Source organism: Petaurus breviceps, unplaced genomic scaffold, assembly GCF_028583685.1.
Source record: "Petaurus breviceps papuanus isolate PSGF00001 unplaced genomic scaffold, PetGlider_PUasm1.0 103, whole genome shotgun sequence".
Lineage (NCBI taxonomy): Eukaryota > Metazoa > Chordata > Mammalia > Diprotodontia > Petauridae > Petaurus > Petaurus breviceps.
Genome location: NW_027185588.1, coordinates 474,394 through 491,067, shown reverse-complemented (window position 1 = coordinate 491,067; position 16,674 = coordinate 474,394). Strand labels below are relative to the sequence as shown.

Here is a 16,674-nt window from a genome sequence, read left to right as displayed (position 1 = left end):
CGCTATCTCAAGCTTGTGCTTATGGAAAATTGTATTGTTAAGTGAGAATAGGATGGAATGGAGTGAGAAGAAACTTGAGGCAGGGAGACTAACCCATAGGCTATTGAAGTAGCCCAGCATGATGTGAAGAGGACTGTTTCAAGGTGATGAGAATGTCAGAGGAGAGAGAATGGAATGTATTCAAGAGATGTTGTGAAGGTAGAAACAACAAGATTTAATATCTTATTGGATGAAAGAGAGGGGGGCAAATATGAGTGAGAAGTTGAAAATAACAAGGTTTTGAGCCTGGGTTACTGGGATGATGACAGTGCCCTCAATAGCAATAGGAAAGTTGAGAAGAGAGAACAGTTTTGGGGGAAAGATAATGAGTTCACACATCCACTGCGAGGTGTCTATAAGACAACCAATTTTAAATACTCAATAGACAGCTGGTGACACAAGGCTAGAAGTCAAAAGAAAACACTAGAGCTGGATAAATAGATCTAAAACATCTGCATAGAAACAATAATTGAAGCTACAAGAGCTGATAAGCTCATTAAGTGAGATTGTATAGAGGGAAAAAAGAAGAAAACTTATGCAGAATCTTGGGGGAGACTGGCAGTTAGGGGGCATGATTTGGATGAAGAGGTAAAGAAGAGTGAGAAGGAACCATCGGGTAGTTAAAGGAGAACTAAGAGAGAGCAGTGTCAGAAAGGGGGAAATATCCAGAAAAGGGTGATTGACTGTGTCAAAGACTGCAGAGAGGTCAAGAATAATAGAGATCAAGAAGACCATTCAAATTTGACAATTAAAAAGATCATTGGTAACTTTGGGGAGAGAAATAGCAGCAGATGAATGAAGCCAGGTGGCAGAGGGTTTAGAAGACAGTGAGAGAAGAGGAAGTGGAGGACCTGCTGTAGATATTTTCTCCTATAAAAGAAGTTTTCAATTTCTTAGAAGATCCTCTTTCTTACTTTTTTATATGTGGAAATGTTTGTTGGTGTTTACATTCACAATAAAAAAGGAAATTTAATTAGAAAAGAAAAAAATGAAAATGATGTCTCCCACGTGCAACTATCATCTTGGCATAAAACCTTATGTAACTCTAGAGAAAGGGGGAATCATCTGACATTAAACTCTGTATATTTATACTTTCGTCCTTGACCTATGATTTCATAAGTGAAACTCCCTCTGCCAATGCAGACTGGCAGCTCCTCAGTAATTTGTAGCTTGAGAGAAGTGCCTATAGTATAGTGCAAAGAGATGTTAAATGACTTCATCAGGGTCATGCAGACTTTATGTCAGAGAAAAACTTGAACCGAGATCTTCCTGACTCTAAGGAGTCATGAATCCCTCCACACACACACACCCATGTGCTGAACTCTAAGTGGCTCTCTTCTTTGTCTATCAGATCTTGCTCTGAGTCACTGTGTACTGTCTTTACTGGTCAAACCAAATCCAAGATGTTCCCCAGACCAGCACCTGAATACACCAAATTGCTCTTATATCATCAGTTTCTCATCTGTTTCTTTTTGACAGCCCAGAGTGGGTATTCTTGGTCTGTTTATCATCCCATGGCATGAGAAAATGGATAATTTATGGACCTCTAGGGTAAAAGACAAGCTCCTCATCCCAGATTTTTAAAAAGGATCAATATTTTTATACTTTCATTTCCAAAAATGCCCCCCTCCTCATTCTCCTACTCAGAGAGCCATCCCTTGAAACAATGATTTTTTAAAGAGAGAAAGAAGGAAGCAATTCAGTGAAATTAAGGAGCCTGTCATCCAGTCCTGAGAGTCTCTGAGGGGGGCACCAGCATAGTCCCCATCTTTAGTAAGGAGTGAGGAAGGTACGTTTTCTCCTCAGCCTAGTCTTTTTAGTCCTTAAAGGGAAGAAGGGAGGAGATCTGGAGGATATTCCAGAGGGCACAATATCAATTTAACAGCTATGCAGAAGTTCCCAAAGTGGGCACTGGGGGAGGGGGCATTGGAACAATCCAGGGAGGTGGTAGTAGCCTCAGATGCAATTGGGGGGGGGAGCATTGAATAAAAATATGGGGGCAATGGAAGTAAAAGGGAAGAAGAGAAAATAAGAAAATTTTGAAAAACCATTCATACATTTCATCTGTTGTGTAGCAGAGTAAAAGTCATAGTGATTACATTATTTTTCAAATAAACATACAAAATGCAAGTTATAACCAATCAGTGGTCAAGTCCACTGACAGGTCTTAACAAGCAAATGTGGGCAGGTGAGCATGCCGTGCATTACCAGAAAGTCCAACATGAATTGGCAGGAATATGTGCATGTAATGACTTGTTTACAATATGATACTATATGTTACATGACACAACATTGCATCATCAAAATTTCAATGCAGGAAAAAACCCACAAATTTACAATAAATTATTAAATTTACAATGTGTCATTTTTAAAGAATATTTTATATGTTTTAAAATGATTTAAAGTTCAAAGAAACATTAAAGGGTTAAAGAAAGTAGATTTCCAGAGAATGCACTGAGTAATTTTTTTTTAGTTTTTTTTTTTAATTTGGCAGTACGTCAAATAAGTTTGAGAATCTCTGATGTAGAGAATAGGTTGAAGTTTCCCTCACTAGGAAGAGTATAAGCTTCTGGAGGGCAGGGAGTAGTTCTTTAATTTTAAATCTACCTTATTGAAATGTTTTGTTTTTACATCATCTAAATTTCCCCTGTATCCTTCCTCCCCACCCTCCCCAGAGAGACATCTCATATAATAAAGGATCTTTAAAAGAAAGAAGAATAAAAAACAATCAGTACCACACAGAAAAAAATCGGAAAATATATGCTATGTTCTACAGATTTGGACTCCTCCACACATACACTTCCACCAAGATGATGTAAATAAAAAATACATGGCAGAGATTCTAATTGCATCTTTGTGAGAACCAGGGTGATACACATGCCAGAGACAGCTTATTTACTCAGTCCTGGCTAGACCCATACTCCACTCCCATACTAGTAATGCAAAGGGGCATTGTGAACAGAGCCCCTGATTTGGAATCAGGAGACTCAGGTTTGAATGTCAACTCTAATATTTACCCCTGGGAAGTCATTTTGTCCTCACTGTGCCTCGATTTCCTCATCTGTCAAATGAAAGTATTAGACTCAATGGACCCTAAGGTCCCTTCCAGCTCTAAATCTATACTAGCTGAGGTACCATTGGCAAGTCAATTAACCTTCTTTGGCCTCAGTCCCCTCATCTGTAAAATGGGACTAATAAAATTTATGTGGTGTATCTCACAGCACATTATTAAGGAAAGCACTTTATCAACCTTAAAGCCCTGTGAAAATATTAGCTGTTATTCTTATGACCTGGCAAGGAAGACACACATTGCAGGATTTGGCAGTGTTCATATTTCCAAAGCAGCAGGAGATCCTGGTCCTCTTCAGGTCACTCTCAAGAGGACTTGTGTTGAATCATTGGAGAGTAGAAGAGAAAGCAAATGACTCCAATATTTCTATGTCCCTTGTCACACTGGTTAGTCAGACCATCAGTCAACATCAGATCAGTCAAGTGTCATCAATGCCTATTGACCAAAAACAGCCATCTTGAAAAGCAGCATGCTATAATGGAAAGAGAAGTGGACTTGGAGTCACTTTGAGCTTGTCATCTCTCTGACCCTTGCTTTTGGACACCATAGCATGGTGGATAGATAGACTCGGACTGAGGAAGCCAAGTCAACAAGCATTTATTGAGTGCTTACTAAGTGCCATTGTTCTGTGAGTACCTTGAGAGCAGAGACCTTTTTTTTGGGGGGGGGGTTGTATTCCCCAGGACATCTAGCATGTAGTAGGGGGTTAATAAATAATATATTATATTTCATATAAATGAATAAAATTTAACAAATGCTTGCTGGTATATGACTCACCTTGCAAGACACTGTGCCTAGCCCTGGAGACACAAAGAAAATGGCTAAAACACGGCTTTCGACCTGAAGAAGCTTCGATTCCAATGGGAGAGTTGACATGTAAACAACTGTGTCCATAACAAAATGTATACAAAGTAAAGAGAAGACAATTTAAGAGGAAATGGTATAAGCAGCAAGGGCAACATGAAAGTCATTCTGTATAAGTGGGAGGTGAACCAAGGCTTGAAGGAAATAGGGGAAATTAAGCAATACAGGTGAGGAGATAGAGAGAGCTGGGGTCAAAACCCAACTCTGAAGCATACTGTTCGTATGACCCTAGGCAACTTACTCAGCCTAAGAATAGCTGCTGATCTGTATGGTAGAGGGAGCTCCCCTCACCAATGAAAATCAAAAGGTCAAAACTGCCCCCAAATGCGGATTATAATACTTTTCCTGCCTATATCTCTTTGCTATTCAGTTGTTTCATTCATGTCTGATTCTCCCTGAGTCCATTTGGGGCTTTCTTGGCAAAGAGATACTAAAGTGGTTTGCCTTTTCCTTCTCCAGCTCATTTTACAGATAAGGAAACTGAGACAAACAGGGTTACTTGTCCAGGATTACACAGCTAGTATAAGTGTCTAAGGCCAGATTGGAACACAGGAAGATGAGACTTCCTGACCCCAGGACTGGTACTTTGTGCACTATGGCACCATGTAACTGCCCGCCTAGTCTTGGACTGCTTGATGCCCAAAGGACAGGACCAGGAGCAGTGGGGAGAAGTAACGAAGAGTAAGTCTTAATCTTGACATAAGGAGAGACTTCCTCATCATTAGAGCTATCCACAAATGTAATGTGTTTGCCTCAGGAGGGAGTTTCCCTTCTCTAGAAGAATTCAGACAGAGGTTAAATCAGCTGTGTCAAATTCAAATACAAAAAGAAGTCACTGAACCATACCTTAGGATCCCTATGTGTGCATCTTAACTTAGAAAACCACATAGTAACATTATCTATGTTGTACTATATTTTCATTTTGTTAAAATTTTTCCCAATTCCATTTTAACCTGGTTCTAACAGGCCTTGTATTTGATGCTTCACTTCTAAGTGGTGTTTAAAGGGGAGTCTTGATCTGATACAGGTCCTGCTAGATAATTTCTGTAGTACATAACAACTCAGAAATTTCATTATTCTGTTGATCCCACCTACAGGGGATCAAAATGAAGTATCCTCAATACCTCATAATAAGAGTACTTCTTCAATTAGTCCGTTCTTGAATAATCAGCCAGCCAACTAACATTTATTAAAGTTAAGTGGTGCCATACTGCATACAGTACCAGTCTTGTAGTCAGGAAGACCTGAGTTCAAATCTGACCTCAGATGCTTCCTAGCTGTGTGACCCTGGACAAGTCAGTTAGCACTGTTTGCCTCAGTTTCTTCATCTGTAAAATGAGCTGAAGAAGGAAATGGTAAACCACTTCAGTATCTGCCAAAAAAAAACAAATGGGATCACAAAGAGTCAGACGCAACTGAAACAGTTAAACGACAACAACAAATGTTTATTCCCTTTTCTGGTTAACAGCCAGAAGGATTAGGATCAGCATTCTATAGGATGCCTGGCATTCACCCCCGAGAACCTGCTCTCATAAAACCTTGTGCTCTTTCCTCCACTTTGTTCTGTTCAACAATGGTATTTTTCACAGCAGAGAAATGGTGCAAGTTAGTGAGTCAGACCAAACCCAGCAATCAATCTTTACAGCTGGGCTGCCTGACACAAGAGCCACATTGAAATGAAGCAGCCTCATTCCTGCCCAGCAACCCAATCGCCTCTAAATTTCCCTGGGGCTGGGGTAGTGGGCAGCGGGCAGAGCCCTCGAGCAGGTCCTGAGATGCTTGGGAAAATGACAAACGGGTTCACAGCCTTGGACCAGGAACTCTGGGATTTAGGCAGAGGGAGACAGAAATAGCATCCACTGTTGCGGCCCTCCCTGCCTCTTGCAAGTATTCTGACCCCGAAAATGATGCCGTCCACTTGGAGACAGCCTTGGCCACTTGAGCCCAGACCAAGCTGCCTGTCTGCCTGGCTCTCAGGGACCTGGCAGATTAATGATGTCAGCAGAGGCTGCTTTCCTGCTGCTGCTCTAAAGTCTTGGTATAGGGAAATTTACTCTAGGCAATGAATTTCCCAAGTCTCAATAAGTGAGTGGCACATTCAGCCCCTGTCCTCCCACCACCAACCAAACTGCCATCCCCTAGAACATGCAGCAGGGTTTTCACTGCCTCTAAAGTTAAATATGTCCAAGGCTGCCTTACTCCAGGAGCCTGCATTTCTGCTTAGCTTCCTTGGGGCTCAATTGTCTTTACAGGGGAGAGCAGGCAAAAACTCACCTAAACAGCTATATTTAGCCAGCCTTTGACCATGCTTCATATTGCAGCCAGCCACTCACCAGGAACCCAGGACTTAGCAGGGCATCTTGCCATCTGTCTTAATATTGCATGTGTCCCTGAACCTGCCCTGCCCCTACCCTTACTGCTTTTCAACTCTTGTTCTGAATAATCAAATGAAAACTACCCATTTCTCCTAGAAAGGATGGAACAATTTATGGCCATTATTGCTCCATCCATAATTCTTTGGTTCCCTAGAAACCTGGGTCACTATATGTGTTGTGTCCTCCTACTAGCAATCAAACAATGTCCCAGATACTATACAAAGCGCTGGGGATACAAAAAGAGGGGGAAAAGTCCCTGTCCTCAAGGAGCTTACAATCTAGAAGGAAAGCTGTCTAACTTTTATCTTTGTATCCTCAATGCCTAGCGCAGTGCCGGGCACATAGAGGAAATTTAAAATCCTTTAAAATCCTGTGATTCCCCAAATTAAAGTGCACTTCCAGGAATACTACATTACATGATACATAGTCTTTCATTTTTATTGTTCAGCATCCAACCTTTTAGACCCCATTTGGGGTTTTCTTGGCAAAGATACTGGAACAGTTCCGTTTCTTTCTACAACTCAGTTGACAGAAGAAGAAAGTGAGGCAAACAGGGTGAAGTGATTTGCCCAGGGCCATACAGCTAGTAAGTGTCTGAGGTCATATTTGAACTCAAGAAGATGACTCTTCCTGACTTCAGGGCCATTATTCTATCCACTTTGCCACCTAGCTGCCTTGTCTTCTCTTATTAGAATATAAACTTCCTGTAGGCAAGAACTGTCTCACTTTTGTATATGTATCTATAGTTCCTAGCCCTATCTTGGTATACAATTGGCACTCAATAAATATTTTTTCAACTTATCATTTCTGTAACTCCTTGGTTCAAAGTGCCCCTACTCAGCCACCACTCCCTCTGATATGGGTGATTTCTATTAGAATACCATTTCTTTGGAAGCAGGAATTGTCTCATTGTTGTATTTGTGTCACTAGTACCTAGCTCTGTACCTGACAAATAGTAAGCACTTAATAAATGACTTCATTTATTCAGCCATTGCCTAATTACTGTTTTCATAGGCACGTGTGGAGCCTATATGGAGAGTGTACATCATGCTCAGCCTCTCCGTATGGTACTAAGCTTCCCCATTAGAGAAAGAGCCCGTGTGGAGACACTTTGATCTCCCCACATCATTCTAGAGTCTGGGGCTTATTATCACAGAATCTCAGAGTTGGAGAGGACATCAGAGGTCATCTGGTCTGACCCACACCCAGAGAATTCCCTCTTTAATGAGTCTCTGCCTTCAAAGGAGGGCAACTCACTATCTCCTTTGGCAATACAACCCACTTGGGGGGTAGCCCCAAGTCTGCTCCACCACAGAACCTAACTTCAGCATACACTCATTGTACTGGCTGTGCCCTCTGAGACCAAGTAGAACAAAGCTAACTTCTCTTCCCATAGTGGCAGACTTTTAAGTACTTTGCAAACCTTACTATGAAGCTTAGAGAATAAGTGACTAGTCCAGGGTCATACAGGTTGCATAGCAGAAGTTTATCCTCTGACGCCAAATCCAACTCTCTTCCCTCTGCACCACATTGTTCTTGGTCCAGTACCCAGGATGGTCTTGTAGGGGGGGATGCCTTCAGCTCTTCAGAGTTTGATATCATGCTTATCACTTTCAGTCGGTGGGTCCTTAATAGATGCCCATGATGTGCCCAGACTGGTTATGATGCATTAAATTTATTCATTTCCTTCTCTTTGAAGAAGTCAAAACATCTTCTCAGAAGTGGTTAGGTAGTGCCATGGATAGAGGGCTAGGTTTGGAGATGGAAAGATTTGAGTTCAAATCCTATCTCAAACAGAAGCTATGTGAAGCTGGGCAAGTCATTTAAACTCATTCAGTCTCAGCTTCCTCGACTATAACGGGGGGTGGGGGAGAATGAACTCAACAGCCTCTGATTCTATGATATTTTCTCAGAATAAGTCTGGGAGAGGAATCTGGGATGTCCATACATAACTGACATAATAAAAACCCAAAGAAAGACAGCATTCCCCTATAGGGAACTGCTACCCATGGTCACTGGGTCCTAAGGAGGAGTCAATATTCATCCATTCATCTATGCATAAAGAAGAGTGGCCACATCAATTAGTGGAAAGAAAGTCTAGGTTCAACAGATGGCTTTACCCATTACTATTCGTGTGACCTTAGATCAGTTAATGTCTCTGCCCTTCAGTTTCCTAACCATAAAATGAGAGGCTTGAACTAGAAAGTCTCAAAGGTACCTTCAAATTCTAAGAACCTTCTGTGTCCTAGACACTGAGGTACAGAAACAAACAAAAAGTAAGCAGTCCCTGATTTCATGGAGCTCATGTTCTATTTATGGTTGGGAGAGGACATCAAATGTTCTTATAAGAAATATAAGAATGGGGACTCTACCTGTAATTTCACTGGTATTGAGAACTCCCAAATAAACACCTATCCAATCAGCCAGTCAGTTCCTTCTCTGACATATCCATTTGTAGAGAGCTGGCCAGAGCATGGAGAGGTTAAAGTCTCACCCAGGGTCCTGCAGCCAGCATGTATCAGAGATGGAATGGAAGTCAAGTTTTCCTGGCTTCAAAGATGATTCTCTATGCACTGGCCATGGCTTTCCCTCATGTACTAAAAGCAAAGTATTTACAATAGAAATACAAAATCATTTCCATCGAGGGGAAAGGAACAAGGATTATCAGCCGGGGGAGAGGGAGAGCAAGTTTACTGCCTTTGCCTTCTCAGGTCTGGGGTATGATACCAGCAGAGACCAAGAACCGCTTTCCTGGCATGAGGAGCAAGAGTCATTCTCAACAGGCTGTTCCTGATAAGGGAATTTTCAGTTCACAAGTTTGTCCCTTTGGGTTAGAAATTTTTTTTCCCAGGAGGAAAAAGGAATGGCCTTCTAGATTTTTGGGGAGGGCAGACAGGGTGAAGATGTTTACCTAATACTGAGATTTGATTGGATTCTAAGAGATCAGATGGGCTCTCCTGGCTGCGGGCAAAATCAAGGCACTTTTCTCCTGAGGCTTTCCCAGTGAATTAGAAATAAGAAGAAATTTAATTCTGAGCCTGGCAAACCTGCTGCTTCTCTCAGGGGTGGGGGAGGAGATAGACTCTCCATCTAGCACAGTGGGAGCTCTCCAGGGCACATCACCAGGGGACAGGAGAATTTGGGCCCATGGATCTGCCCTTGGGGAATTCCCCTCTCCTTTCTGTTTTAGCTTTCAGAACTTCCCTTGGGCTAGCTCAGATCAAAAATATCTGGTGACTGTAAGAACTTAATAATAATAATTAATAATAAAATTCCAAATGAATCTTTCTTGTCCTTGGAAATAGCCCTAGTTCTCAAGAAGTCAATGATAACCTTATGGCCAACATCTTGAGCTTGAAAATTCATCACCTTGTGGTTTAGAAACATGGAAGTGTTGATGAGGAAGGTTCAATAAATCCATGGCTTTATTCCAGGAGGAAAGAGATGCTACAAAATAGTGAGAAAGGCTCTAGATTTAAAGGCCGTGGGTTTCAGCTCCCAATCTGCCACTTCTTAGCTGTGTGACCTTGGGCAAGATGCTTCTCTCTAGGCTTCAGTTCTGTCATTTATTAAGTGCAGTGGTCCTACTTCCCAGGGTCAAACTCCCAGACTTGGGAGAGAGGAAAGGGAGATATAGCAGCGTATGGCTTGCAGAACTCTCCCAGTTCCCCCAAGGCCAGAACCATATTGAAAGGTAATTGGGAAATGTTTAACAAAAGCAAATAACATTAACTTTTTAAAAATAGCATTAATTTATGGTTTTATAGATCAAAAGGAGACAGCAGGATGCGTTCCTAGGTTGAGTTTGATGCCAATTAATCAATCAGCAATCAACAAGCATTTATTAAGTTCCTAATGTATGCCAGGCACTGTGGATCCAAATACAAGAAAAGGAAACAATTCCCACTCTAATGGAGAAGACAGGTACAGAAAGTATATGAATAGAATAAATAAAAAGAAAAATTAAATACAAAGCAGTTCAATACAAGGGTATTTATATGGGAGGGCACCAGCCACTGGAGAAATTAAGAGAGGCTTCATGAAGACCCTTTCCTGAAGAAAGAATGGGATCGTAACAGGTGAAGGTGAAGGAGTACATTCCAGGCATTGGCAAAGGTCAGGCCCAGAAACTCCACACTTAGCATTTGTTGTTATGTCATTTTAATTATAGCTGACTCTCTGTGACCCCATGTCAGAGTTATCTTAGCAAAGATACTGCCATGCTTTGCCATTTCCTTCTCTCCAGTTCATTGGACAGATAAGGAAACTGAGGCAAACAGGATTAAGTGACTTTCCCAGGGTCACACAGTGAGGAAGTGTCTGAAACTAGATTTGAACTTAGGAAGATGAGTCTTATTGGTTTCGAGCCCAGTTTTCTATCCACTGTGCCAAGATAATACACTAGTAAGTAAACACAAAGTATGTATTATCAGTATTAAGTTCTATCTCCCCCTATAGTTTATTTCTGAACACAAAATGGTAAGTGTCTGAGGTTTGATTTGAACTCATGACTATGAGTCTTCCTGATTCCAAACCCCGTGGTCTATCCACTGTGCCATCTAACTATCCCTAAGACATTCAATAAATTCAAAAGTAAAGAGGAGTTGGGGTGCCTAGGTGGTGCAGTGAATAGAGCACCAGCCATGGAGTCAGGAGGACCTGATTTCAAATCTGACCACAGACACTTAACACTTACTAGCCATGTGACCTTGGGCAAGTTACTTAACCCCAATTGCCCTGCCTTCCCCTCTCCAAAAAAGTAATGAGGGGAATACGTATAGAGTTCCAACCCTTTGACTTCTTGACCTAACCAACTTAAGGAATTCAAGCACATGTTGGATGAATATTCTGGACATTCTGTAGCTGGTCATGGGAGTCAAGACCAGAAGAAGAACAGCCCCTGTCCTCAGGGAGTCCATGGCTCTAGAACTGGACAGAACCTTAGAAGCCATTTCATCCAACACCTTCATTTTGTAGATGAGGAACGTCAGAGAGGTTGACTATCTTTTCCCACATTCAACAACTAGTAAGAGGCTGAAATAAAATTTGAACCCAGGACCACAGCCTTTTAACACTTCCTCTCATATTAAGGTAAGCAAGCTAGCCACACAGAGAATGGAGACAATTATAAACGAGTGGTAAATTTTGCAGTAAAAATCCAGCCGGCATTTGTCAACCCTTTTCTTATGAAGTCCATCCAACCATCTCCTAGTTGTAAACACACTGTCACTAATGACTCTGAAAATCTCTCCTTCCTACACTGCATTAGCAGCTGCTTCCTCTGCATCTTTAATTGAAAACAGGACTTCCTTTCAGCCTTGTCTGGATTTCAAACTTGACTTTCTCATAGCATGCCTCAATAGTGCCTGGGGCAGTCGGATGTTGCAACTCATAATCTCACTCTCAAACACCCCGTTTTGATGCTGAGCTCTTGCGTGGAAGACAGAATGGATTAAGGGCCATTTTCCCTAAACAGAAATACAAACCATTTTTATTGAAGTTACTAAAATTCAAGCCTACCTCCTTCTAGGAAGCATGTGTAGCTTTTTCAACTATATTGATATTGTTTTAACTTAAATTCTATTTAATTTTTAGTTTTGAATTGATATAATCATAAAGCTCAGAGTTAAGAGGACCTTGAATGCACTTAATCGAAACTGTCCCTGAACACAAGCTACACAAAATGACAAATTCCCTGACAAGGAGCCATTTGGCTTGGGCTTAAAGACTGAAAAGGAAGCTATCACTTTCATTTGACTTTGGGACAGCCCTAATCGTCATGTTCTTCTTTGCATCAAACCTATTTGCTTGTTTGCAATGGCCCCTCATTGTTCCTGGTTCTTCCCAGTAGAAAAAGCAGAGCAAGCTGGATTCTCCTCAGGACAACCCTTCACATACTTGAATCTGGCTCTCTGTTCCCCCTGTGTCTTCTGTCCTACGAGCTACGCATCCCTGGTTCTTTGCATTTATTCTTATTTGCCTAAGATCCAAGGCTCTTCACCAACCTGATCACCCTTCTTTGGACACTCTCCAAGGTACCGATACCTACCCTTGCTAAAATGTGGTGTCTAGAACTCAATGTAAGACTCTATAGGGTAGAGAACCCTTATCTTCCTAATCCTAGACATGTCATCTCTCTTAATATAGCCCAAGAGCTCATTGACTCTCTTGATTGTCAGATCCTACAGTTGACTCAGACTGAAATTGGAGTTCACTAACACTCCCCCAACCATTTCCCCAATAAACAGCTGTCTGTATCGGTGGAGTCCTCTTCACTGTGGTATGCTGCCCCCTACTGCCCGGTTCATAAGCTTCCCAAGGGCAGAGACAGCTGCTTTTTTGTCTTTGTATTGCTAGCATCCAGTTACTTCACCCCATTTGCCTCAGTTTCCTCATCTGTAAAGTGGACGGGAAAAAGGAAATGGCAGACTGCTCTAGTATCTTTGCCAAGAAAACCCCAAATGAGGTCACAAAGAATCAGACAACTGAAAAATAAACAACAAAAGAATATAATAGAAAATAATAATAATATAATTGAAAATATCAATAATAGACAATATTATTATGTGTTCAGTATAATAACAATAATAATAGCTAGCATTTATATATCACTTTAAGATTTGCAAAGCCCAGCACTGGCCCTGGAGTCAGGAGGACCTGAGTTCAAATCCAGCCTCAGACACTTAACATAAAAACTAGCCTGTGACCTTGGGCAAGTCACTTAACCCCAATTGCCCTCCAAAAAAGCAACAACAAAAAAAAGATTTTCAAAGCCCTTAACATATATTATCTCACTTGATAGGTACCTCAGTCCTCCCTCTATTCAGCCAGCTCCAAAAAGCCCTAAAGATGACTACTCCAGCTGTCCAATATCCCTGCCCCCAAGTGTTAAGGACACGAAAGCCTTCAGAGTATGTGGCAGAATCCCCTGATGGTCCCTAAGGTCCTTTCAGATTCTAGATCGGTGATCCAGAGTCCTATAGTCAAAGTCATATTTAAGCCAGAATCCATGGTACAATGTACATTTCCTAAAACTGAGAAAGGCTGCCCCTTTGTCCTGTTCTGCTCTGAGTTGGGTGCCTGGGTCCCCCCTGGGTTGCATCAGGGAAAAATTTATTACTAGTGTTTGCCAGGAATTTATGGAGGGGTTAAACTGTTTCCCTTAAAGCTGTGGTTTTAGAGCCTTTTAAATTCTCCATTTTGCATAAGCATCAATCTCCCAGGGAGCTTAGAAGGAAATAACTCTGCCACTCAGATAATGTATTGGTCCCTGGTATCAAAATATATAAAAAATTACAAGGTCATTAACTATCACGCAGAGAAGAGAAATGTGTTGCGGGCTGTGGGGAGAATTCCAGTCTGGTTGAACTGGGTCGGAAACAGCGAGACTGTGTTCTGCATTCATTGTCCTTTCACATCAAGAAATTTTTATTCTATAAGGGAGAGAGGCAAGAGGGGAATAATATAGTGGAAAGAGCAATAGACCTAGAGTCAGGCCAAACATGAGTTCAAATCCCTCCCCCAGCCCTGACCTACTTATTTACTCTGTGACCCTGAGCAAATCACTCTGAACTTCAGGTAACTCATCTGTAAAATGGCGGAAATAAGACCTGTAGTACTGAGTTAATGGGATTGTTGTGAAAGAGCTATACTTTAAAGCACTATATAAATGTCAGCTATTATTGACTCAGAGCTCTCGGGTTAACAGGACTGCTAGCTAGAAGGATGTGCGTGTGTGAGTATGTGTGCGAGCACACACACACAGACACACACACATAAATATTACCTTTGAACATTCATAGTCAAGATTCATTGATTTGGACTACATAAAGCAGATGAAACAGGCAGTTAGGTGACAAAATGGATAGAGTGCCGAGCCTGGAGTCAGGATGGGTTCAAATCTGGCCTTAGATACTTACTAGCTGTGGGACCCTGGACAAGTCACGTAGCCCTGTTTGCCTCAGTTTCCTCATCTGTAAAATGAGCTGTAGAAGGAAATGGCAAACCACTCTAGTATCTTTGCCAAGAAAACCCCAAATGGGCTCGCAAAGAGCCAGACACAACTGAAACAACTTAACAATAACAAAAGATGATGTGTCCAAATTAGAGAATGAATGGGGTACATGTTTTTTTAATGATTAATATATCATTAGAATATTAATATATCATTAGAAAATATCTGGTACAGAGGAAATTCCTGTTCAAATATGATTTTGACTAGAGAATCTCAGAGAAATATCCTTTAATAGCTAATCAGTCAGTCAACAAGCATTTCTTAAGTGCCTACTATGTGCCAGTATGATATTAAGCACTGTGAATGCTGAGAAAAGCAAAAGGGAGTTCTTTCTTCAAGGAACTCACAGGACAATGTAAGTAATTAGGGGCATATGCAAAGGTTAGAGATGAGACTTAAACCCAGGTTTCTCCAGACACCAAGTTCAACACTGTGTTCACTATAAAGCTCTCCCCTAAGGCTTGATCTTGCCATCATGGGACTCACCATTTAGTTAAAGGTGTCAGGACATAAAAACATAGGTAATTATAATATAAAGTCATGTCTAGTTGAGACAGGAGCAGGGAGGGACAGTATCTCAAAGAAGGAGAGCTTGCTTCTGATTCAGAAAATCAGGGAAAGTTCCATGGAGGCATAAGCAATGGAGCACAGCTTCATAGGATGCAGAGTTTCAAAAGGCAAAGATGAGGACCTGGTGATTCTAGGAAGAAGTAACATGGGAACCAAAGCCTTAAAGATGGGAAAAGACAACATGAATTTGGGAAATTGTGAGTCATCCAGCATGGATGACCAGAATATTGAGTCATAAAATGATTGTGATTAGGAGACAGGAAGAAGCTGCTAGCACCAGCTGCATCTGCTGGGGGTACAGTGGAGTTTGGTTGTAGAGGGGCCACAGAATCATAAAATTAAGACCTGCAAAGGATGCCAAGATAATCTAGCCCAAGACTTCATTCTTCAAGTGAGGGAGCTCAAACCAAGAGAGATACAGCAACTTATCCATTCATAGGTATAATGAGTAGCAGGTTTTCTGACTCTAAACTCATTACCCTATGTTGCTGCTTTAATATCATCCAGGGGAGTCTAGACTTTATTTAACAAGGAGTTATGGGAGATTATGGAAGGTCTTTGAGCAAGGAAGCGACTTATCAGAGGTGGGCATTCAGAATTCTAAGACATTAATATAGATGCGTTAGAAAAAAATGTAGAGTCTCCTCAAGAAGTATTTGAGAATAAGAGATGATTCTTGTTCTCACTTCTCCTGGGAAGAAGGTAGGGTGTGTCTTATGTTACTCCCAGCTATGACTCCCACTTTCTTGGGGAAGTTATCTCTCTCCTGGGCTCAACTGAATCAAAGAAGGCTTGGGAGTCAAGGGGGTAAGATTCACACTTTGGGGTGACAGAACATACTGAGAGGCAAAGTGTTGTAAAGGAGGTTTGATCTGGAGTCCTGGATTCAAATTCTGTTTCTACTACTTATCACCTGGCTGGCCTTTGGCAAACCTCTCTAGATCTCAATTTCCTCCTGAATTATGTATACATTTTGTGTGTGTTTATCTATGTTCATCCTGTCTGCCCAATAGACTGTAACCTCTTTGAGGGCAGGGATTATCTTGATTTTTGTCTTTTTATTATTTCCAGTACCTATTACAGTACCCAACACAGAGGAGGTGCCTAATAAATGCTTATAAATTAATTGAGTTGGGTAATGTTGGCTAATAATTATTAAAGTCCAGATTAGTTGTGACATAACACATCTTTAACATCGGCAAGCTTCACTCATAGTGAGTGAACAAGTCAAATACACAGTGCGTTGGCAACTCTAGTGGTTACTGGGGGCCCACTCTATAACAAACAAAAGCACTTCCACCCTCCCTTCCCTTACCTGAGACAAGCTTTCCTGGCCATGTTCACAGCCCAGGTGTCCATCCTCTCTCCCCAGGTCTGGCAGTGTGGGGGCAGCATGGAGGTACTGCCCTGTTCCCGTGTGGCCCATATCGAGCGCACAAAGAAACCCTACAACAACGATATTGATTACTATGCAAAGCGAAATGCCCTGAGAGCCGCGGAGGTGTGGATGGATGACTTCAAGTCCCACGTGTACATGGCCTGGAACATCCCCATGACGGTGAGTGCCCAGTGGACAGGCAGAAGCTGGAGGGGGCTGAGGGAGGAGGAGCAAATGAAACATTGCAGTCATCTGAAGGACGGTTCTGTTGCCTCTAGGAAATATCTCAATCATCTACCTCTTCCCTCCCCATTTACCAGAACAAAGACAGAGGGTCCTGATAAGACAACAGCTGGGAAACTGA

At 41.7% G+C, this 16,674-nt stretch overlaps 1 protein-coding gene across 1 annotated transcript in view; it reads left to right on the top strand.

The window, feature by feature from the left end:
- The window catches only part of GALNT9 (polypeptide N-acetylgalactosaminyltransferase 9), a 217,294-nt gene that overhangs the window by 165,895 nt on the left and 34,725 nt on the right, over window positions 1-16,674 (top strand). Inside the window, exon 6 of the mRNA XM_069089039.1 lies at window positions 16,305-16,490. Coding sequence (XP_068945140.1) covers window positions 16,305-16,490 — 186 coding nt within the window. The remainder of the gene's footprint in view (window positions 1-16,304; window positions 16,491-16,674) is intronic.